At 38.0% G+C, this 23,797-nt stretch overlaps 1 protein-coding gene across 7 annotated transcripts in view; it reads left to right on the top strand.

Annotated features, from left to right (window-relative positions):
* The window catches only part of FGD4 (FYVE, RhoGEF and PH domain containing 4), a 124,338-nt gene that overhangs the window by 81,143 nt on the left and 19,398 nt on the right, over positions 1-23,797 (top strand). For all 7 annotated transcript variants that reach the window (XM_087968541.1, XM_087968545.1, XM_087968548.1 and 4 more), the window contains 4 exons: positions 3,405-3,585; positions 9,003-9,480; positions 16,651-16,740; positions 23,455-23,600. In XM_087968541.1, coding sequence (XP_087824667.1) covers positions 3,405-3,585; positions 9,003-9,480; positions 16,651-16,740; positions 23,455-23,600 — 895 coding nt within the window. The remainder of the gene's footprint in view (positions 1-3,404; positions 3,586-9,002; positions 9,481-16,650; positions 16,741-23,454; positions 23,601-23,797) is intronic.

The raw sequence follows: 23,797 nt of genomic DNA, 5'->3' as shown, positions 1-23,797 counted from the left end.
TCCTCCTCCTCCATCAATTGTTGTGTTTGCTGATAAGTAGCAAGCGCCATTTCTAAAAAGCGAAAAATTTCTCTCAAAGCGTCCTTGCCTTCTTTCTTTATTTTTCCATATTCCTCTCTCAGTTCATCAACAGATAAAGCCATTATAAACCTTTTCTTCTTCTTCTTTTCCCTCTTCTTCTTCTTAAAACAACCAAGATAATTCAAAGCTTAGAACAATTCCCCAAAATCCCAAAGTCATCAAGCAATCCAAACAGAGCACAAAGTTCTTCCCTTCACAGTTTTTCTTCCTGGGGTAATATCAATTGGAAAGGGAAAAAAAAACCCAATCTGTATTTTAAAGTCTTATTGCAATTAACTTCCAGTCTCAAAATCTTCCAGGCATCTCCTCCAACAAGATCTTAATATAAATTTCTCTTTTGTCCTCTCCCTTCCCACTTGTAACAAAGAGCTTTAAATTTTTACCTTCTATAAAATAGCAGGCTTTTCAGTGTCCATTTGTTAATTCCATAGGGAAGGAGAGTAAACTTTCTCTTTCAGCACTTTCACTCGCCGCTTATAAATCTCTTCTGGAAACAAAATATCGTTCAGAAAGTCAAGGTTTTCAGGATATTAAATGCATCTTATAGTCCCAGTTCAGCCAAAAAACTTTCGCTTCAAAACTTTCTCCTTCTTCCTCCAGCACAATCTTGTCCAGCTGCCGGCTTCTTTGTGGCGGCCATTACTGACCGCCGCTCCACCGCCTTGAGAAAAGGGGGTTGTGCCAGGTGGGGAGGGGGTCTGCGAAAACCCCAAACCCCTGTCTGGATCCCCCCTGTCTTCGGCTGCCTCTACGGGGCAGCCTTATTTTCCAGGCCCGTCAGGATCGGAGGCACCAAGATGGCTAGCGCAACAGGGATCGCGCAGGATCGCGAAACCCCGCCGCCGCCGAAGCCTGGCAAACCGGAAGTCTCGGGTCCCCCTTTTTGCTGGCAGAGTGCTCGGGCCATCAAAGGCACCCCTAATACAAATGACATTTAGCTGGCCACACCCCCCCAGCCCCCCCAACGTCAAACACAATGCTGATGGTGTCCTCAATGAAATTGAGTTTGACACCCCTGATCTATTAGTTCCCAAGATAAGTCTGCCAGTCTGGGGAAATTTCTGTATTAATAGGCAGAACATAATACAGTAGTTAGCTTGAACTCTACATGTGTTGATCTGGTTGTTCGCGCCTGACAATTTCATTGCTTTTTCTTCTCTGAGTTTATTACAGAAGAAGATCAGTTGAAATGCTGCTGTGATTTTATTGTTACAATTGTTTTTACTCTGTTGTGTGCCATACTTTACATCCTGGAATAATTGATTTATAAATCTCTATGCGTTTCTGGTTGTGTGGAGCAGACTTGTTGGCTTGTAGATAATTTTGTTTGCGACAACTTCATGTGTTAGAATGATCAAGTACTGCAGCAATGGCCCACAGCTGAATTAAAGTTCTTAATCTTTGTTGGTGGCATGGGGGTAGCAGTAGTAGCAGTAAAGCCTTTACTAGCTCCTTTTCTATAGTTGTAATCTCCCTAACTATATGGAAACTGCAGCTTTTGGAGATCCATTTGGCTGGTAGCCCTGACATTAGTCCTTTCACCTAACTTCAGAAATCTGATAAAAAGGAATTTGGAGTTTCTCTATTCTCATTAAATGCTGGATTGATAAAGCATATTTAAGCTGCAATTGTTCCCTAATGTTGGCAGTATTAAAAGCTTGCTCACATATTCTGTAATTTATACTTAGCGTGACATTAGAAGTAAATTGTGTTTCTAGATGGAGAAAGAATCAAATAATCCACATCACCAGGCCAGTCTTAAATATGTATATTCTTTTTGCATAAGCCTATATCTGTGATAGATGTAGTAATATAGTAATATCTAGTAGTAGATGTAGTAGCAACTGCTGACAGGCCATACACTAATAATAATAAATAATATAGAATAGAATAGAATAGAATAGAATAGAATAGAATAGAATAGAATAGAATAGAATAGAATTCTTTATTGGCCAAGTGTGATTGGACACACAAGAATTTGTTTTGGTGCATATGCTCTCACTGTACATAAAAGAAAAGATACATCCATCAAGAGTCAAGAGTCGATAGATGTAATTTCCCTGTTCTTTATTCTATGTTGGAAGACATCACATCTTCCTGCCTTTCTAGCCAGGTTGTATGAAATCATGTAGGGCACGGGTGTCAAACTCGTGGTGTCATGTTGCCATCATGTGATGTTTCACGATGTTTTTCCCTTCGCGGAGCTGGGGTGAGCGTGGCCTGCGCATGCATCCGGCCTGCAAGCCGACAGTTTGACACTCCTGATGTAAGGAGAAAGTTGAAACTGGGCCTACAGAGCTTTGAAGTTGGATGGATTGTTTTTTGAGTTTAGCAATCACAATTAGGACCAGCAACTTGGTTATTAAGTGAAGTGGGCATTAGTTGAAACCACGACTGTGCTTACAATCTTTTTAAAGCTTTCCTTTGCTTTATAGACCTATAAAGGTCATTAATGTGAAGATTGGCCATAAAGTTAGAGATTTTTCATCCCTGTTGTAACTGCAAATGGTTGCTAAATGAGGTAGTCATTAAATAAATATTCTGTGTTACATTTTATATTTTTGAACATTTGACAAAAGAAAACTAACATCTGATTATATAAGGGGCTTCCCCTTTGATGATATGTTGCTTTAATGAGCTTTATTATGCAATCTTTCAGATAAGAGAAAATTACTGACACTTCAGACATCTGAGAAAAATCTAAGTGTTTTCAATGTGATTACAGTGTCATTTCTAGAAAGAGAAGTTGGGATGCTCAGAATAAGTTGGTTAAATTCATATCCATTAACAATCTTATTGATTTCTGGACAATAATGAAAATAACTTAGTTTCATGATCTTTTGGGTGGACTATTGGTAGAATGAACAGTAGAGCACCAGATTGCAAGTATATCTTTATCTTTTTAGATATCTAGGATGTAAAAAAAATAGGCCAAAGCATACTCACAAGACATATTAATGTATGCCAGTTAGTAATAAGAGTAGGCATTGCTCTCTATTAAAGTGTTCTTTCAGTGAATGAATAAATCTACCTTTAGGTAATCCAAGAAACTTCCTTCAGCAGAGCATAATGTTGACAGATATAATGTTAACTTCTAAATTATTAGAATATCAATTATGAATCTATAATAATGAAAAAACTTGCCTTGAATATTTTGTAAATGAACTCCTGGCACTCTGACTTGAAGAATGTGAGTGTGGTACTTCAAAAATTTTTTGAGGGCATCACATTGAAGAAGACAAGTTTTAAAGTCACTGCTTTGAATAGCACTGGTGTGTGAAATTCCTACGAATATGAAAAGTAGTATTGCTTTTTCTTTGCAGTGCCTCCAAAGCCATTACATCTGCAGAATTCACAGTCATCCATTACCCATCAAACCCCTAAGTCTAAAGCTTTGTGTACTACGAAGCCAAGAATGGAGGAAATTACACCTATCTCTTCTTGTGTCTCGAAAGAAAAATCTAGTAAAGTGTCTGATCTCATCAGTCATTTTGAAGGAGGCAGGTAAACACATTTCATTTTATTCAAAGGTTGCAGATTGAAATGAGCATATGTGATGATAATAAATGAAGAGGAAGACCATGTTCCATTTTTTATGGCGAGTACAGACAGTTGCTATGGTTGATTTATTAAATTGCACAATTTGAATGATGATAATGATGCATTATTGATTGGACCGGATCAATTTTAGCCGGAAATGAAAGCCAATATTATCACGGCACACAGGAGTGTGTGTGCTTACATACAATGATCAGAACTTAAGCAGAGTTAATAACGGATCTCTTTTTAAAGCTGCCTTCAGCAGGGATTAATTTTAGGGAGTGATACATGAAGAGTGAGTAAATGTAGGAAATAGAGAAGATCACCCAATTTATTTCTTTTTATAACCGCCTACATTTCCTCTCTTACTCATTATCACATCTCTTTTTTACTTTCTCTCCCCCTCAATGTGCAGCAGGCTGGGACATATTTTACTTGGATAGAAATCTGAATTAATTGCTATTAGTAGACTTATGCAATGAGGGTGAGGGTCATATGAGGCCCCAGGCCTGCTCATGATTTCTAGCCTGGGCTTAGGTCGAGCTGTGTTCATGCAGACTTTTGATAACAAAACGATGAAAAGCTCAGTTAATTTTAGTAATGTTACCAAATTAGTGTAATGTTGCTGGAAATCTCCTTTTCCTCTGTTAACATTTTCAATATAAGGCAAAGTCATGATTATTCACTTAAAAGAACTTGGGGTTTCGTTTGTGGTTTTAGAATTTGTTGTCCTTTATTTTTCAAGAGTTCTTGTCCATTTTAATCATCAAACTAATACTTATGACTGCAATTGAGTCCAAAATTTACATTGCTAAGTGAGAAATTTGTTAAGTGAGTTTTGCCCCTTTTTACGACTTTTCTTGTCACATTTGTTAAGTGAATCACTGCAGGTGTTAAATTAGTAACACAGTTGTTAAATGAATCTGGCTTCCCCATTGAATTTGCTTGTCAGAAGGTCACAAAAGGGGATCACGTGACCCTGGAACGTTGTAACCATCATAAATATGAGTCAGTTGTCAAACATCCGAATACAAATCACATGCAACAGTCATAAGTGTGAAAAATAGTCATAAGTCATTTTTTCAGAGCCATTGTAAACTTCGAACAGCCACGAAACGAACTGTTATAAGTCAAGGACTACCTGTATTGGCTGTTTGCATCCTAGCCATTTGCTCTTTTTAAGATTTCCATTCCAACAAGTTGCTGACATCCGTGCTTTTCTCATAAGTCATGATTACATTGTTCCTCTTATTCGTTCTGGAATGTAATTTTTTTCCTCTGTCCAATTCAAGAAAAAGGATCTGGTCATAATGAGATTCTTACTTCAGAAAGCATATTTAATATTATCATCTACAGTAGCAGAATTCTATTAGTACTATGTTTGTCTTTCTTTGTTCCTTTCCAAGCTTAGAACCTGTGTCTTTTCTAAGGAGAAACATCCTCTTGACAGCAGTCCAAGAAGAAGTTGGATAAAATCTTTCCCTGAATGAGATAAGTCTTGACAAGAATAGGTCAAATAATTATTCTCCAGATAAATACTACAGAGTTAATTTACTAATATCAGATGTTCTTTGTACGGACGTGGCTTTCTTGATATCCTAAAAGTGGACAAAGTCTTGGTAGCAAATGGTCCACCTGCTCCATCTCCGCTTCTTCTTGAGCAAAGCATCCTACTGCTTATATTAGATAGATTTACCATCTCTCTTATCCAAACTTGTAGTTGCCAACTTATTATAGAAAGATATGATGTAGATTCTATAGTTCCAACTTACTTAAATGTTTTTATAGGAAGTTCATAATGTGCATTAAACAATAAAATATTAGATCTCTATGCATAAATCTGGGGCCTCCGTGTTGGTTAGCTTCATTCCAGAACAAAAATGTGTTGTCTTTTCATTCTAGAATTTTCCCCCCTGGTTTGTGGGTCTTATTTGCTGTGTGACCTAAGATGCAGGTGACTGGGAAATAGAAGATAAAGAGTCCTCATGCAAATGAACTGGCAGTTGCAGTTTAACCATTTTTAATAAAGGTAATAAAAGGGCACCATTGCAATAGGGAATTGGAGGTGATTGAACTCCATTAAATATTTGGAGTCTGGTGAAGTAAATTAGTCCAGCTGTTGAGTCCATTAAAATTATCCTAGGGAGAAGCAAAATTAGACGGTATACATGGTAGAGCAGGAGGGAATGGTTACTTTGAGCAAAGTGATAAATAGCACTGATAAATTGGAATAGTGTAGAAAGAGGCACCACTAGATATACTCAACGCCATCTCACACTGCATTTTGGGTGATATGCAAATCAGCATGCTAAGGTTAAAATAGGACTTTGAACATACAGTCTTGCTGTCAGAGCTGTTGTGATTTCTTTTAAATCTCCTTTTGTTCTAGTTACCTGCAAAGATAGATGACTGTTGTGAGGTTGTGCTGTTGAGAGAAGAGTAGAAGAGACAGCGACTCTTGATGCTTGGCAGATTGTATGTGAGAGCTAGATTGGAAATCAATTGCTTTTGCCTCCTGTCTTTTTCATAGTGAGCAAAATTAATGAGGATTAAGCCAAAGTTACAACTTGGCTCATACATCATGCTAAATGCTTGGCTTGGTTTTGGCTAGGGTTACTGCATTACATCTGGACTGAAAAAATATCGAGGTTACTATTGGAAGGCAGCAAAAGATTAGAATTTTTTACAAGTTTTTTTTAAAGCTTTGCATGGTCATCATAATTTTTCCAATGCAGATAAAGGTAAAGGTAATGGTTCCCCTCACACATACGTGCTAGGCGTTTCCGGCTCTTGGGGTTGGTGCTCATCTCCATAACAAAGCTGATGAGCCAGTGCTGTCCAAAGACTTCTCCGTAGTCATGTGGCTGGCATGACTAAATGCCGAAGGCACACAGAACGCTGTTACCTTCCCACCAAAGTCTACTTGCAGTTTTACATGCTTTCAAACTGCTAGGTTGGCAGAAGCTGGGACAAGTAACAGGAACTTACTCCGTTACGCGGTGCTAGGGATTCAAACTACTGAACTGCTGACCTTTCTGATCTCAGTGTCTTAGCCACTGAGCCACCGTGTCCCTTTGGGGAACAGATATGGTAGCCCTATCTTTGGCTCAGCAGGTGTGAACTTAAAGTGTGGGTTACAGACAATGGCTTAGTACATTGTATGAAGCTAGCAAAAAACACATCATAGCTCAAACATAGCCCTGTTGTTAAAACAATGATTATGTGGTTTCCCCCTTATTATGGAAATGCCCTTAGAAGCCACATTGGTGCCACACTGTCTTCAGGAAGATGGAAAAGTAGGTTTTTGCTGGTATCTGGGATCCAAGTGTTTTATAATTGTTGTTTCTTCCCTTGTTTTGTTTTGGAATTTTATGGGTTGTTTCATGGATTTTGAAATGTCTGGATATAAATAATGGTTGTCCAACCTTATTGGCTTGCCTGGGCCGGGTTGAATGAAGAGGAATTATCTTGGACTGTATAATATATTAACTATATAAATATAGTAAATGTATCAAAATAGCAAACTTCCTTTATGTTTTATATTTTTATTATCTTGTGGGTCTGCATTACTAACTGTCCAGAGCCATATGTAGCCCATGGGCTATGGATTGGACATGCCTAATATAAATATTGTAATAAATGAATAAATAACTTGGAATTTGTAATTCATAAATTATGGCTTTTTCCAAAATAGGAAATAGTTTGATCAACTTGATAATTACACAAATAATAATTATAATCTGTTTTATCATTAGTATAAACAATGCTGCAGTAAACTATGCTGGTTAAATGAACAAGTTTCCTATATTTGTTTGCATGCTTACAATGTGGTGCATTTCAGATACAAATATAGCATAAAGAATATTATATTTGGGGGAAAGAATTAAATATATAAAATTAGTGCCAGTAGTATGTGAACTGAACAGCTTCATTTAGCACCAATATTAGTTACCGTAGTGTTTTTTTAATAGGCAAGAGGTGTGTACATATGTCTGCACAAAAAGTAGAAATATACCCAGATTGCATTTTTTCCGGGTTTTTTTCTATGTGAAAGGAATGTAATTATTAGACTTTTTGTTTAATCATTTATGCTGTTTGTTATGGTGATGGAATTGTGTATTGACTGGAACAAGAATCTGCATAAATTTGCAATTTAGTTGTTGCCTGATGCTTTCCAGAAATTTGGGAGGGCAGGTCTGGAAAATTACTGCAAAGACCTTAGATGAGCAAATATTATACCTCTTCTTAGTAAAGCAATTGTTGATTGGGGTGAGGGAGGAGACACTATTTTAAGGAAAAACATATGTTCATTTATTTGATTTATTAGAGTAATAACCTTCTTTTGATCAAGAGCTCAAACTAATCTACATAGGGTTTCCCTATTTTCTTCTATAAGCAATCTGTTTCACAGAAGAGAGAACAAGACTTTCCCCCCAGTTTCAATATGAGTCTACCCTCACCTTTATACTTCTGTCTTTCTATTAAATATACACAAAGATTAATCTTTTGGTTTTCTTTAATCTGCTGCTGGGGAAAAAAGGCCAGAAAATTGTGCCACTTTAGTCTGGCAACTTGGATGGATATAGATAGATAGATAGATAGATAGATAGATAGATAGATAGATAGATAGATAGATAGATGATAGATAGATAGATAGATAGATAGATAGATAGATAGATAGATAGATAGATAGATAGATAGATAGAAAGATAGATAGATAGATAGATAGATAGATAGATAGATAGATAGATAGATAGATAGATAGATAGATAGATAGACAGACAGACAGACAGACAGATAGAATAGACAGATATGCAGACAAATAACTTTCAGAGAAGGCCGGATAAACACAAGCTAGGCTTTCCTTACTTCAATCTAATCAACAATCTCAATCCTTGCCTCCTTATTAATCTTTAATAAGATTTCTGTTGTGAGTGAATCTCACAGTTGCTTTTTATAATAACTCTGGTGCAGGGGTCTCCAACCTTGGCAACTTTAAAACTTGTGGACTTCAACTCCCAGCAAAGCTGGCTGAGGAACTCTGGGAGTTGAAGTTCACAAGTCTTAAAGTTGCCACGGTTGGAGTCCCCTGCTGTGGAGACCTTGGTGCTCTCTGAGCTTGGTTGTTTGCTTACAGATGTTTCATTACCTAACTAGGTAACTTCATCAGTGCAAGTGAGTATGGAATTGCTGTTTCATATACAGTAGCTTGATCTGTCAGTTTTGGAGAGGTATGGTTTTCTCCTGGATGGTTTCTTGCCTGTTTTAGTTTGTTTTATTGTTTATTTATTGTTTTATTGTTTATTGTTTTCGTTTTTATACTAATTTTGCATATATGTTTACACATCAGGATTCAGTTTCTGTATTTTATTCTTTTTTAGCACATCCTTTTCCAATGCATTGAAGAAAGACTCCTCTGTTTTAAAAGTTGGTAAACCTCAAGGAAAGAATGGACCGGTGCCATCACCTCAGCCAAAATTCCTCACCCAGCATTCCCTACACGAGCAGGGAAACAGTAGAGATTGGTCTCAGGATGTACAGAATCACACAGCCAATGGCATAATAGCACAGAATCAGTGGGACTGCCAAGACAAGTGGTCTGCCCACCGTGCCTGCAGGAGCATTCAAAATGACTGTGATGCAGGGGATAGCAGTTTGGTAAATGGAGAAAGAGGAAATACTACTACAGACTCATTGCCAACCACAGCAGCTTGCAAGGGGCAGAAGATCAAGAGCCATCACTGGGCTCCGGGTGCAAATTCATTCCCATCTGTAAAAGAAGCTGGAGAGATGATTGCCACTAGGGAAGAGAAGCGGGGTGAGCCAAGCAGTCAGCGAGACTCTAGCACAGAGACAAAGGTAAGAGGTCTGGCTTATGCAGAACAGTGATTTACACACACGAGTAAAAATAACAACATTTTGTAAAAAAGTTTCTGATTGTCACAAGAACTGTTTTGGTACAGGTTTGGCACATATTCTTAGACTTGTAGAAATTTGATATGACTTTTTATTAGATTGCATTAGATTGAAGAGCTTTTTGAAATGGGAAGACTTTCCTTTACCGATAATCATTTTCTACCAGCCACTTGTTCAAAGTTCAAATTTGTAGTGATGCTGAAAAAAAGAGACTTACAATTGGTTTTTGAAGTGGTATCCGGCAGTCACATGATTCTGATTCGAGCACTTGACAATTTATGATAGTCGCAGCCTCCCATGGTTTATTATTTTATTTTATATTTTGTTTTATTATTTTATTTTATATTTTGTTTTATTATTTTATTTTATATTTTGTTTTATTATTTTATTTTATATTATATTATATTTTATTATTTTATATTATATTATATTTTATTATTTTATATTATATTATATTTTATTATTTTATTTTATTTTATATTATATTATTTTATATTATATTTTATTATTTTATTTTATTTTATATTATATTTTATTATTTTATTTTATATTATATTTTATTATTTTATTTTTGTACAGTTTTATTTTTTTGTGATTATAAGGGTTATCCTGAGGTAAAATGGGCAGCCAATTAATTTTATAAATAAATAAAATAAAATTGTGACACATCACAGTCAGCTTCTCACAAGAAAAAGTCAGCGGGGAAGTCAGCAGGAGATTGGCAGTTATAATTACTTGATGTTGCGTTTAACAAAACATGGTGATTTGCTTAATGACTGCAGCTGGAACTATTATAAGTCAGTGCAGTCACATGGCATTTCACTTAATGACCGTGCTGCTTAGCAACAGAGTTGTCATTTCCAGTTGCAGTCAGTAAGTGAGGGCTAGCTGTATTTCATGATGTAAGTCTAGGTATTAGGGCCTTTCCAGACTGAGGAGATACTCCTGGATCATCAACCTCTTTATGGGACACCCAGTTTTCAATTTTTCAAAATACTGAACTCCTCCTTTGAAGCAGGCAACTTCCCATTGGCTGAGGCTCTCCCAAGGGCCCGCCTCTCCATTGATGTCCTTTACTTTCCTTGTGAATAGACACAAGACATTCACCCAAGCAAGTCAAATCCAGAATGTATTACTTGCTGGCTTGAAGGCTATTGTTGTCTTCTTGTAGGTGAGCAGGAGGAAGCAAATGTCATCTCTGGCTCCACAGTGGCTGTGGTCAATAAAATTGTGGGTTTTTGTGAGAATGGCTCTGAGGGTTTGGGGACAGGTGATAACTGTGTGGAATTGCCCATTTGTTTCTCTGTCTGCATAAGAGTGCACTTTCCGTTCAACAGGGGAAGCACTATGGAGTAAGTGCCCTTCCTGTGAAACTGGGAGGAGTGATACACGTCGCATCACCTTTAGTCTAGATATTAAAGCAGTTTGTTATGAAGTTCCCTTCTCAATTGGAGTGGGCATTCTTGCTCAATTTAAAAACCTCTCCTGATTTCTCCAAATGACCAGAACAGTTCTTTTGCCCTTCTGAAGGTATTAATATTAGTGCTAATTCTGAGTGCAAACCGACACAGGAAGGTGGACCAAAGAAATGAATTATTATTTGATAATAATATCCAGGAAAAAGCAACTGTTGGGTGCTGATACGTAAGAAAGTGATGGTGGATATCTAGAGAAGTGGATGAAAGGTATCAGCTTGGCCTGATCTTCTTGCCATCTGAATCTCTGAATTAATGTTAAAGCATGCATCCTTTGATGTCAATTAACACAGGTAGTCCTTGACTTACAACAGTTCACTTACTGATCATTTGAAGTTACAATGGCACTGAAAAAGGTGACTTATAACCATTTTCACACTTACGACCATTTGTGTTCAGATGCTTGATAATTGCTTCATATTTATGATGGTTGCAGTGTCCTGGGGTCATGTGATCTCCTTTTGTGACCTTCTGATAAGCAAAGTCAACGTGGGAGCCAGATTATTTTTTTATATATATGTATGTATGTATGTGTGCATATATACATACATACATACAGAGAGATAGATAGATAGATAGATAGATCGATCTTTGGTTATTCAGGTTTTCTCCTGCGTAAAATTGGAAGTACCTTGGCGACGTTTTGACGAAATCTCATTCGTCATCTTCAGGCTTGTGTCTTCCGCTTTGTGCTTCTCGGAGTAATATTACATTACTCCGAGAAGCACAAAGCCGAAGATGACGAATGAGATTTTGTCGAAACGTCACCAAGATACTTCCAATTTTATGTGGGAGAAAACCCGAATAACCAAAGATCCACATACAAATACCCGCGAAAACCTCAGAAAACAATATATATATATATAATACAGAAGCCTGATGATGGCAGATGAGATTCTGCCAAAACGTTGCTACAACTTTAAAAGCACAACTACAATGACGTGGGAAAATACCCAAACAAAGCTGAATACCATACATACATACATATATGTTTTCTTAAGTTTTTATGTTTTCTTAAGTTTTGCGGTACTTACATGTATGGTATTCAGCTTTGTTTGAGTATTTTCCCACATCATTATAGTTGTGCTTTTAAAGTTGTAGCAATGTTTCAGCAGAATCTCATCTGCCATCATCAGGCTTCTGAATTGTGTTCGTCTGTGAGTCAGAAATGGCTGTGAAAGTCTGACTCACAGACAAACACAATACAGAAGCCTGATGATGGCAGATGAGATTCTGCCAAAACGTTGCTACAACTTCAAAAGCACAACTATAATGACGTGGGAAAATACCCAAACAAAGCTGAATACCATACATATAACACACACACACACACATATATGTTTTCTTAAGTTTTCTTAAGTTTTCGTGGGTACTTACATGTATGGTGTTCAGCTTTGTTCGGGTATTTTCCCACGTCATTATAGTTGTGCTTTTAAAGTTGTAGCAACGTTTTGGCAGAATCTCATCTGCCATCATCAGGCTTCTGTATTGTGTTCGTCTGTGAGTCAGTTGTGTGTATATATATATGGATCTTTGGTTATTCGGGTTTTCTCCCGCGTAAGATTGGAAGTATCTAGGCAACGTTTCGATGAAGTCTCATTCATCATTTTCAGGCTTGTGTCTTCAGCTCTGTGCTTCTCAGAGTGATGTGAGCTTGCAGCTGCTTCTTCCTTTTAACTGCTAGTGGGGTGTGTGACTTGATTGGGTGGGGGCTTGGCTGTGTTCTTGATTGGGTGGGGATTTCAAATCCCCCAGCAACTAAGACTAACCTGAGCACAACCAAGCCCCCACCTGAACAGAACACACCTCCAGCCAATCAGAACACGGCCAACCCCCCCAACCAAATATAAAACAATGTTATAAAAAGTCATAAAATAGGACAAAACACACTTAATAAGTGTCTCATTTAAGCAACATAAATTTTGGGTTCAATTGTGATCATAAGTCAAAGACTACCTGTACCATGTCCTATGAGAAATGTTTTTTGGCAATTCATTCCACGGTTCCGCCATAATAGCTGGTATATTTAGGCTAGAAATAAGCTCTTCATGTGGGCATAAGCACAACTTTGAAAAATAGCTTCATCAAGGTAAGACACTGAACTATGCACCCTGACTAAAATATTGACAGCCAACGGCTTCCACAAAAGCAAATCACCAACTTGATCCACAAAAACACACACTGAGACATAATAGAGACCCAGAAGATGAACAGACCCATGGAATAGTGCATTCTGCAATATAACAAACAAAACAAAGGATTCATGAATGTATTTATTCCATCCTGATTTCAACTGTAATTTAAAAGCAATCAGATATGGTTTGCCTTCCTGGAATTTAGAATTAGAGTTAGGAGTTAGGTCCCAGTTTTTAATCGTAGCCAGCATTCTTGAGTACATTCCTATTTGCATGCAGTTCAAATAGAGTTTTCAATTTGTACTGTAAAGTTCAAGTTGGTCTCAGAATTGGGTGAAGTTCTACTTTATTATATATATATATATATATATATATATATATATATATATATATATATATATATATATATATATATATATATATATATATATATATATTTGTTTTCTGAGGTTCTCGTTACAAAAAGAGCCAAAAACAGACAGAAGATATTAGAGACACCAATCAAGCAGAACACAGCAAACCCGAGACCAATAAACACAGACCAAGACTCCCAACCAATCAGGATGAAGAAAAACCATTCTGGCACAGCAATAGGCTGCTCCAAATTTAAATCTGAAACCACTGTAAAGTCTGACTCAGAGCGGACACAATAAGAAGCCTGATGATGGCAGAATGAGACTGCTGAAACGTTGCTACAACTTTAAAAGCACCACTACTATGAATCGTGGGAAAAACCAACAAAGCTGAAGGCCATATATATATATATATATATATATATATATATATATATATATATATATATATATATATATATATATATATATATATTGTGTGTGTGTGTGTGTGTGTGTGTGTGTGTGTGTGTGTGTGTGTGTGTGTGTGTGTGTGTAGGAATATATATATATATATATATATATATATATATATATATATATAAAATAAAACTAATAGAATAAAATAATATAATAATATAATACCTCCCTACCCCGCCGACAACATATCATACGAGCCATTTAATGGGCTCCACCCACTCTGCGTTCCTTAGGCCCGCTGGCAGAACCAGGTCTTCAGTGCCTTCTGGAAGAGTGTTAGAGTAAGGGCCATTCTAATCTCTGGGGGAATGATGTTTTAGAGAGAGGGAGCCACCATGGAGAAGGCCCTTCTTCTGGGTCCCACCAGGTATCCCTTTGAAAAGAATATGGGCATATAATACTTTTGCCTGCATTTCTTATCCAATGTGACCAATACCAGATTTAGAGTGAACTATTTGCCTCATGTAATTGCATTATAACACAAAATGTATACTGGCCTAAACAAAGCTGTTTAAGGGAATTAGATTGCATTTGTAAAAAAGATTTTCTTTGGTGGCATAATTTGTGTAAAGTCTTTTAGATGGAAAATAAGGTATAATAGAATAATGAATACAGGAGCTGTTTGTTCACTTATTTCCTATTATACAAGTCTCCTGCTCCAAAGCAACCTTTCATTTCACATTGCCAGCCAACTTTTGACAAGCAAAGTCAATGGAGAAAGCTGGATTTGCTTAAAGACCATGTGATTCATTTAACAACTTTGATTATTTCCTTAACAACCATTAAAAAAGCTTGTAAAATTGGACACAACTCACTTAACAACCGGCTTGCTGGAAATTCTGTGGTTGTCAGTTGTAAATTGAGGACTATGTGTATGTGTTTTTTTTAATATAAATTACTATTGGCCAGTGAGTGCAAAGTTGGCTCAGATGCTCTAAATATGATCAGAACAACCATCATATTTTTATACATATAAGATCTTACTGATAAGACATCGATATGACATTGACAAGACAAAGATATCACTTCACATATTACAACTTAAAGTTACATATTTAAGAAAAAGTTGCAACATTCAAAAGCATCTGGGAATGTAAGACATGGATAAAGCTTTCATGCAGTGATGTTAGATGTTACTTAACCTGCAATATTAGAATTAAACACAGATACAGACACAGACCACTGTAAATGGTCACAGTTGTTAGAAATGCCTCTGTAATGTGAGTTTATCGGAAATGGAAAAAACAAGCAAGCAAAACAGTAAGCTATTGTTTAATAAATTAATAGTTAGCACTTTCAGTGTTAATATTGACCCCCCAAACCCCTAAACCACATTAAAAAGCATTTATGCTTGCTTTTTAAAAAATAGTTCCTTTTGTCATTTTGTTTCTCACAATAAGATAGACTGTGGACTGTTTGTGTGCCATTCTGGTTTTTCCTAAGGTTTCCTGTGCTTGGTTGATTTCATTTCTGAAAAAAAAAAAGAAATGTTTGATGAACATGGTAACCAATTACAAAAAAATTGTAGGAATTACCGGTTTCTCATATAATAAGGCCGGGTCTTTTTTTTTTTTTGAGCCCCGAAAAATGGCTAGGCCGTCTTTTCGGGGTGACTTAATTCCCCCCCAGCATCTTTGGGCGGGCGGTGACGGCTTGGATGTTGACCTCGGCGTTGGTGGGGCACTTCATATCGGGGTCAATGCAGGCAGCACCATATCCGGGTGTGCAACAAAAGTACTTCCTAATGGCAAGCCCCCCCACCATTCCCCCCCATTTCGCATGTTTTAATATAGGCCTTAATTTGGGGGGAGGGGCTTAATTTCATTTCATGCCTATAAAACATGCTGGGACTTCCTATTGGGGGAGGCCGTATTGTTGGAGAAACAGGGTACTTTTGCACTATAAGACACACTCCCCCCCCCAAAAAAAGTGGGTGGAAATGTAGAGCGAATGTTGTCGAAGCCCCGCCCACCCACCAGCCCCCACCTCCGGCTTCTGCCTCTCAGCAATTTGCCTCCTTGCAGCAAACAGCCTGGTCAGCTTCAGCACAGTCTGATTTAGCACGAGCAGCTGATTGGCGGTTGGATTGGCCTCCCAGAATACCGCCTATCAGCTGTTCCAGGCTGCGGGGATCACCGCCATAACCGCCCATTGCTGCCGCCACCTATCGCTGCCTCCATGTGCCCCATTTTTGGCCTCTGTGTATCCCGTTTTCAGCCTCCACGTGCCCCATTTTCAGCCCGCTGCCTATCGTCATCTTCGCCATTCACCTGAAATGACCTGAAAATGGGACATGTGGAGGCCAAAAATGGGGTGCGCAGTTGCCAAAAACTGGATGCTCGGAGGCTAAAAATGGGGTGTGAGGACACTGAAAATGGGGCATGCGAAAGCGGCGATATGTGGTGGTGGCGATGGGTGGCGCCGATCCCTGCAGCCTGGAACAGCTGATCGGCAGCATTTTGGGAGGCTGATCCAACTGCCAATCAGCTACTCGTACTAAATCAGGTTGTGCTGAAGCTGACCGGGCTGCTTGCTGCAAGGAGACAAATTGCTGGGAGGCAGAGGCAGATTTTTTTTTTTCCCCCTCCCCAAAAGCTAGGTGCATCTTATGGTCTGGAGAATCTTATAATACAGAAAATACAGTATGTTTTTAAAGCTTTCTTCTAAATATAAAATTGCATGCATTTCCAGGAAACAAATGAAGAGAAATGTTACAAAATTGCAAATGAGCTTTTGCACACTGAAAGAGCTTACGTGAGTAGACTGGCACTCTTGGATCAGGTAAGTGTTTTTTCCACCTCCTTATTTTTGTGTGTGTGAAGAAATGTTTTAATTCTGTATAAGAAGAAATTCTTTTGCTTGAGTCACATGCAATACTAATCCATAATACATTGAAAACCTGGTCTTAGAGTTATGTATGAAATAAGTCATGTACAGGAACGCTTTTTATCTGAATCTGTTTTGAAATTAGCTTGGATTAAGACTAAAACTAAAGCATGTTATGTTTATTTTCTCAAACAGTCTCCAAACATCTACATATCACTCTTTGAAATATGCTATGCATTCCACAATCATTTCATTCTTCCATCTTCATAAATGTATTATTATCTACCAGCGTTTTCCTTTCCTTTAATGTAATAATCCTGGATTATTACATTATTATCAGTAGCTTTTGAAGATCAGCACTCAACTCCAGAGTCAGTAATATAGAAGGCATTGTGTCAAACCTGTGCTGCCAATGGAATTTGCAGGTGTCCTAATTTAAATAATAATTCATTTTTAGTGGAATCTGATGAAATGGCCAAATTGTGAGATACTGAAATTACTGCCAAGATATTGGACAATATTTAATGATTTCTCAAGATATTGTTCATGTATATTTGTAAATTTGTACAAGCACATATCCTTGTGGGCCATAGATGGGAAATTAATGTTTTAGATTACATCTTCCTGTGCCATTCTTTCTCTATCGAAAAGAGAAGAGTTATCAAGAATATTTCCTCCACTGTCTCATTTTCTCTCTCTCAGCAAATGGGGTCCATTTTCTTCCTTTGGCAAACGCCAGCCTATGGCTATTGGTCACTCCTAATACCCACGAGAAAATTAAACCACCATTTAATTTGCAACTAAGAAAGAGAAAATTCATGTTCATCTCCCAGTTGAAATGATGACTAACTACAAAATAATTAAGAATTACTCATATCCCATCAGAATAAAGTTCCATTTAAATTCCACAATCCAAAAATTTTAAATGTCACACAGCCCACGAGGGTTGGTTTTGCTCTCCTGATTCACTAGCCTGTTCTTTTTGTTTACAGTATAACTTTTCTCAGCAACCCAATACTGAATCTGAACATTTTTCATCATGGGAGTCTGTCTTTTGTTTTGCCTTCTCAGCTTCGTTCTTTGCATAATTATTTCCCCCCTTTCTTCGGTCATTAGACCATAAATTGAGTTTTGAATATTTTAAAAAAATCTTTACCAGCTTCTTTTTGTGTTGATTTGGATTTTTCTCTCTGATTCGAAATATAAGAAGCACCGCAGAGTTTATTTTATTTATTTATTTGTTTGTTTGTTTGATTTGCCAATTGTTTACAAGATAATAAGTATAAGTGTATACATAGTTGTGAATACATGAAATGGGTACATATAAGAAAAATAAAAGAAGAATAAGAGAAACAATAGGACAGGGAGGGTAGGCACGTTGGTGCGTTTATGCACGCCCCCACAGACCTCTTAGGAAAGGGTGAGGTCAATAGTAGACAGTCTAAGGTTAAAGTTTTTGGGGTTTGGGAAGAAACTACAGAGTCAGGTAGAGTATTCCAGACATTGACCACCTATTGCTGAAGTCGTATTTCCTGCAATCAAGTTTGGTTGCCAGTTTTGGAATAGAAATTAGACATATCTTATTACCTTTAAATTTCTAGTGGTTTATTTTGACTACTGTCTTCTTACTGTAGCTGTTGGCTGCACTAATGCATGCAATTCCTTTCAGTTTAATAAGGAGCTGCTTTGCTGTGAAGTGATTTACAAGCCTGGGAGTGGGCAGCCAAAGAAACAGAACAAATTAATAACAAAATGATATTATTATAAAAGCAAGCAGGTACCTAATTTAAGAGCCCTGGTGGTGCAATGGTTAGAATGCAATATTTCAGGCTAACTTTGCCCACAACCAGGGAGTTCAGTCCTGACCGGCTCAATGTTGACTCAGCCTTCCATCATTCTGAACTCAGTAAAATGAGGACCCAGATTTTGGGGGGAAATATAGTGACATTTGTAAACCACTTAGAATAGGGGTCACCAACCTTTTGGACCTCAGGGACCACCAAACTCATAATTTTAGATCCCAGGGACCACTAACTGGTTCTGTGGGTGTGGCCTAATTTGTGGGTGTGGTTTGGTGGTCATGTGACTGGCTGGGCATGGCTTGTATGTAAATATTATAAATATTTATAAAAATAATGAATTTTTTTATAAAAAAAGGACAACTTTTACCCAAAATCAGGCAAAGCAGGCAGGCAGATTGAGTTGCTCGCAGAATCACAGATTCATTCAGAAATCCATCTATCTGCCATTGGCTAGCTCAGTCTGTCACATAAAATTTGCTTGCAAGCAAACTCACAAAATTAACTCACAACACACCATGCATGTAAATATTGAATTTTTTATTTTAAAAAAGAGCAACTTTTACCCAAAATCAGGCAAAGCAGGCAGATTGAGTTGCTCACAGAATCATTCAGTGGTCTATCTATTTGCCATTGGTTAGCTCAGTCTCTCAAATTTGCTTGCTGTGAGTCTGCACTGAATTTGCTTGCAAGCAAACCTTCAGTCCTAAGGGAGGTTTGGCTGTGCTTAAAAGCAGAGCCGAAGATCTAAAGACTAGCTAGAAAGCAAGAAATACAACCATTTCCTGCTTCCTAGATAATCTAAATCTCCCGGCACAGCAGAACAGATGATGGTGGGAAAAAGGAAAAATAGAAATTTAGCAGGCAAATTTACCGGGTAAGGAGCGAGTGGGCAGGAGGGTTCCTGCCAGCTATGTGGGCTGTGCAGCCTTGTGTTTCTGCGCAGCCTGGATTAATTGCTTTGGGGGAGTGCTCTGGGGGTGAGATTTCTCTGTGGCCCACCAAAATTTTCTCATGGCCCACCAGTAGGCCGCGGTCCACTGGTTGGCGACCACTGACTTAGAGAATGCCGTAAAGCGTTATGGAGCGGTAAATAAGTCTAAGTGCTATTGCTATTGATAATTAAAAGAATACCATATTAGAAACTTTTAAACTGAGTATTTGGCTGGCAAGTTCAGATTAGTGCCTGTCATCAATTTGCAATATTGGAGCTGCCTTATCTTTTCATTAACATCTCATGGATAATCAGGGGTAGGATTCAAATTTTTTAACAACCGGTTCTGTGGGTGTGGCTATGTTGGTGGGTGTGGCTTGGTGGTCATGTTTTTGGCTGGGCATGGTCAACTCAATATCACTCACATCGAGGCACGCATTTCCTCACCTCGCCTCTCATGACTGTGGGGATGCTGCAACAGTCGTAAGTGTGAAAAATGGTCATAAGTCACTTTTTTCAGTGCCATTGTAACTTTGAATGGTCACTCTACACAAGCAAAGTACCAGCAAAGGAGGGGGGAAAAACTCCAGAGACGTTTCTGAGACAAAAAGTCTAGTCCTGCCAAGAACGTAATAAGGGTTAACAGAGAGGCAGTTTCTTTAAGCAACACCAGAATGTTTCCTTCCTGCCTTCCTTACAGGATTAGGCCAGTAATTTCTTCTAACAACCGGTTCTCCGAACTGCTTGGAATGTTAACAACTGGTTCTAGCGAATAGGTGCGAACTGGTAGAATCCCACCCCTGTGGATAATACAGGATTCTACTTTGTCCCTATGCTTCAGGCCGAATTCTGTTTTTCTTCTTTGTTTTGTTAACAGTCCATCTTTCTTTGTTTTGTTCGCAGTTCATCTTTCTATCCTTGTTTCAGCATACCCATCAATCTTATCCCATGTACCTCACCTGTCATTTTCTCATATTCCTGCCTTTCCCATTAAAAGTTTTTGTCTTTTGCCTAATACTTCATTCTCCGAGTCCTGTCCAAAACTTTTTACCTTTGACTGATACTCTCATTTCAAATTTCTGACACCTTTGCTGATTTTCTCCAGTTACTTTTACTCACCTGTCTTTCTCTTCAATTGCTTCTTTGCTTGTTTTTAGCCAACCATAGTTTAATGAAGTCTTTTTCAAACTGCACCCTATAGAGCTGCTAGATTTGGGAGATTCTGTGAGTTAGCCCTAACATACCTGCTTAGCCTCTTTGAAATTGTTGAAGAGAAAAGGAGGTGACATGGACCCCTGAAGTATGCTTGTGATTTTTTTTAAAATTTTTCCCTAAACTAAGCCCTATATTTTGTCTTTTATAGAGAACGTGTAAGCAAATGGTACTTGCAAGCCATATTAAAAAATATTGAGGCATGTGAGCAAGTTACTCTGTGTTCCTACATTTTGCCCTTTTAAAGAAGCTATAAATTTATATTATATTTTCCAAAATTCCAAAACATAATATAGAGCAGCTGTGTGGCAACACCCAGTTGACTTTGGATCATCTTAAAAACCTAATCTTGGGTGGACCTGACTATACTTGGATGGAAAACTACTAGCAAATCTTTGAGCTTCAGGCTAGACGGGAAGTTTTTTTTTTAAAAATCCCAGAAGGCAGCAGTAGCAAATCACTTCTGTATTGATTCTAGGAAAACTAGATAGATGTGCCCATAAAATCACCAGGAATCTAAATAGACTACTAAAAAGGAAATTTTACATCACTGAAATCAATTTCCTAATTGCAAATCTGTTGGTTTATTAGACCTGAATTGTTTGTTTATTCATGTCAAAAGCATCACAATTAAAATAAGGCATACTATTTGACATTAAGGTACAAAATACAAGGTTTAAAATGTGTGTACAAATTAAACATGTTGCCAGAAACTAGCAACATTGTGTTCCAATGCATGGCCATGTACACTGAACAGGACCTAAATTTATAATTTTGTACTCTTTAGTAATATTGGCAGAAAAATACACTCTTAAGGTTTTTGTAAAGATTGAGGTTAAGGCTGTATTTTGACATGAAGGTTAACTCTGGTTTACATAAGAATTAGTCTCGAGGTTGCACATTCCATTCCACCACGTTTCTCCAGAGTTAAACAACTACAAAAAATAGCTTGAAACTTCCCTTGGCAGAAAAATATTTTTGGATTCAAATGTAATTGGTTAATGACAATTATTCGAGAAGTGGAATTCATTTTATATCATAAAAAAAATCTTCATCTTCCACTATAGGTTGGTCACAACAAATGTCAGCCTTTAGTAGACTATGTTCTTGAAAAGCTAAGCAGAATTAAAGTTACAAATTCCACCCCCCACCCCCCCAAAAAAAATCCTAAAAGAACACAAAGTCCTTTTGTATTATTGCTAAGATTATAATTATACAGCCTCCAAATCTAGATAAAGCATGTTGCTCCTGTTTTGTAGTTAGGTTAACTTCTTTTAGCAAGCTGATAGCAAGGCTATCTACAGTCAGGTCTTGTGGTGGTCTTATGAAGGAAGCGATAAGGGATCCTAAGGCATTTATTTATCCCAATTTGGCCAGCCAGTAAATCGTTACTCATTCAGAATACAGAATAACAGAATTGGAAGGGACCTTGGAGGTTGTCTAGTCCAATCCTCTGCTCAGGCAGGAAACCCTAAACCAGGGGTGTCAAACTTGATTTCATTTGAGGTCCGTATCAGGGTTGTGTTTGACCTTGGAGGGGCAGGGGGGCATGGCTAGCTGAGCATGGCCAGCTTGACATCACTCGTGTCAGGAACACCTGTGGTGGCCCTGGTAAGGCTGGGAGATCCACTTTTGCTAGTAGTTTGTTTTGCTAGCACTCTACCAGTGAAAATAGAGCTGGGGGGGTGTGTGTGTGTCCCCCAGGCTCCACTTTCAGCTGGGATGGCCTCCTGCAGTGTCTGCCAGCAAAAATGGAGCTCGGTGGGTGGAGCGCATGTGGCCCTTGCAAGCTTCGTTTTCATTGGCAGAGCGCTGCAGGAGGCCGTCCCAGTCACAAACGGAGCTTGGGAGGGCCAAGCTCTGTTTTCATTGGCAGAGGCACCACAGGTTGGTCCTTCGCTGTTTCCAGGGTGGCCCTGCCCCCCAGATCTAAGCAACCCACAGGCCTTGAGTTTGACACCCTTGCCCTAAATCAGTTCAGTCACTCAAAACTGTGTAATATGATATGTCCGAGGGCCTTGTAAAAGTAAGATGGGCAAGTATATAAATCAAATAACGAAATAAAGAGCAAGTAAAGGTTGTTATGTCAATCTGTTTCTGTGTTCAGTAAAAATGGAATGCAAAGAAGGTTTGATGTGATGGCTCATCAGTGTAACATGGGAGTGAATATTTTGACTTAAATGAGCAGCAAATGTGAGGGAAGATGAGTTTGGAAGGAAAGGCAAAAAAAAAAAAGAAGAAGAAGAAGGAAGAAACAGTACATACATCAAAAATCTGCTGGCTCAGAAGATTGCATAGCTTTCCTAGAATAAAGACTGACACGTTTGAAGGTCATTTCACAGTGTGGTGCTTTAGATTCACAGCAGAAAAAGGTTCTTTGGATATGTGAATGTAGTATCTGTCAGCAACTTTTTCTATGACAGGAGGCAGGTACTTTAAGAAAATGCACAGGGGTGCAACATGGGTGCCCCCATTACTTCTGAAATCCATTTATGTCTTTGCACTGCACAGCTTTGCTTTGCAGAGAAACCATTCTGAAGGGCAAGAATAGGAGCTAGCTCTGTATTGCCTCATTAAAACAAAGAGAGGTTATAACAGGGGATTGTTAAAACTTTATTATGGATTACCTAATATACCAATAAACAACAGCGACCTTTTATCTTGTGCTAACGTGAGGGGAGCAGGAATGCATTTATGCGTGTCTCTGACTTCCATTCTTTGCAGGTCTTTTATTGCAAACTAATGGATGAAGCTAACCGGGGATCATTTCCAGCTGAAGTTGTTAATAAAATATTCTCCAATATTTCATCCATAAATCAGTTCCATAGTCAGTTCTTGCTACCTGAGCTTGAGAAAAGAATGCAGGAATGGTAAGCATGGTTGTAAATTGTTGAAGGACAGTTTGAAAAATAACATGAACATCATCCCCCCATAGAAGGGGAACCCAAAGAAGCATTTTACCTTGTGTAATTGAGATCCTTAAAGATTCTTTGTGAAAAAAAAAACTGGAAGTATAATATCCCTTTGCCTTAAAACTTGTCCTTCCATATGTGCAGATATCAAAAAT

This window comes from Notechis scutatus, chromosome 6 (genome assembly GCF_049901735.1).
Source record: "Notechis scutatus isolate UNSWTSFEM ecotype Mainland chromosome 6, rNotScu1.2, whole genome shotgun sequence".
Lineage (NCBI taxonomy): Eukaryota > Metazoa > Chordata > Lepidosauria > Squamata > Elapidae > Notechis > Notechis scutatus.
The sequence above is the reverse complement of the archived record's forward strand: the minus strand, read 5'-3'. Positions and strand labels throughout refer to the sequence as shown.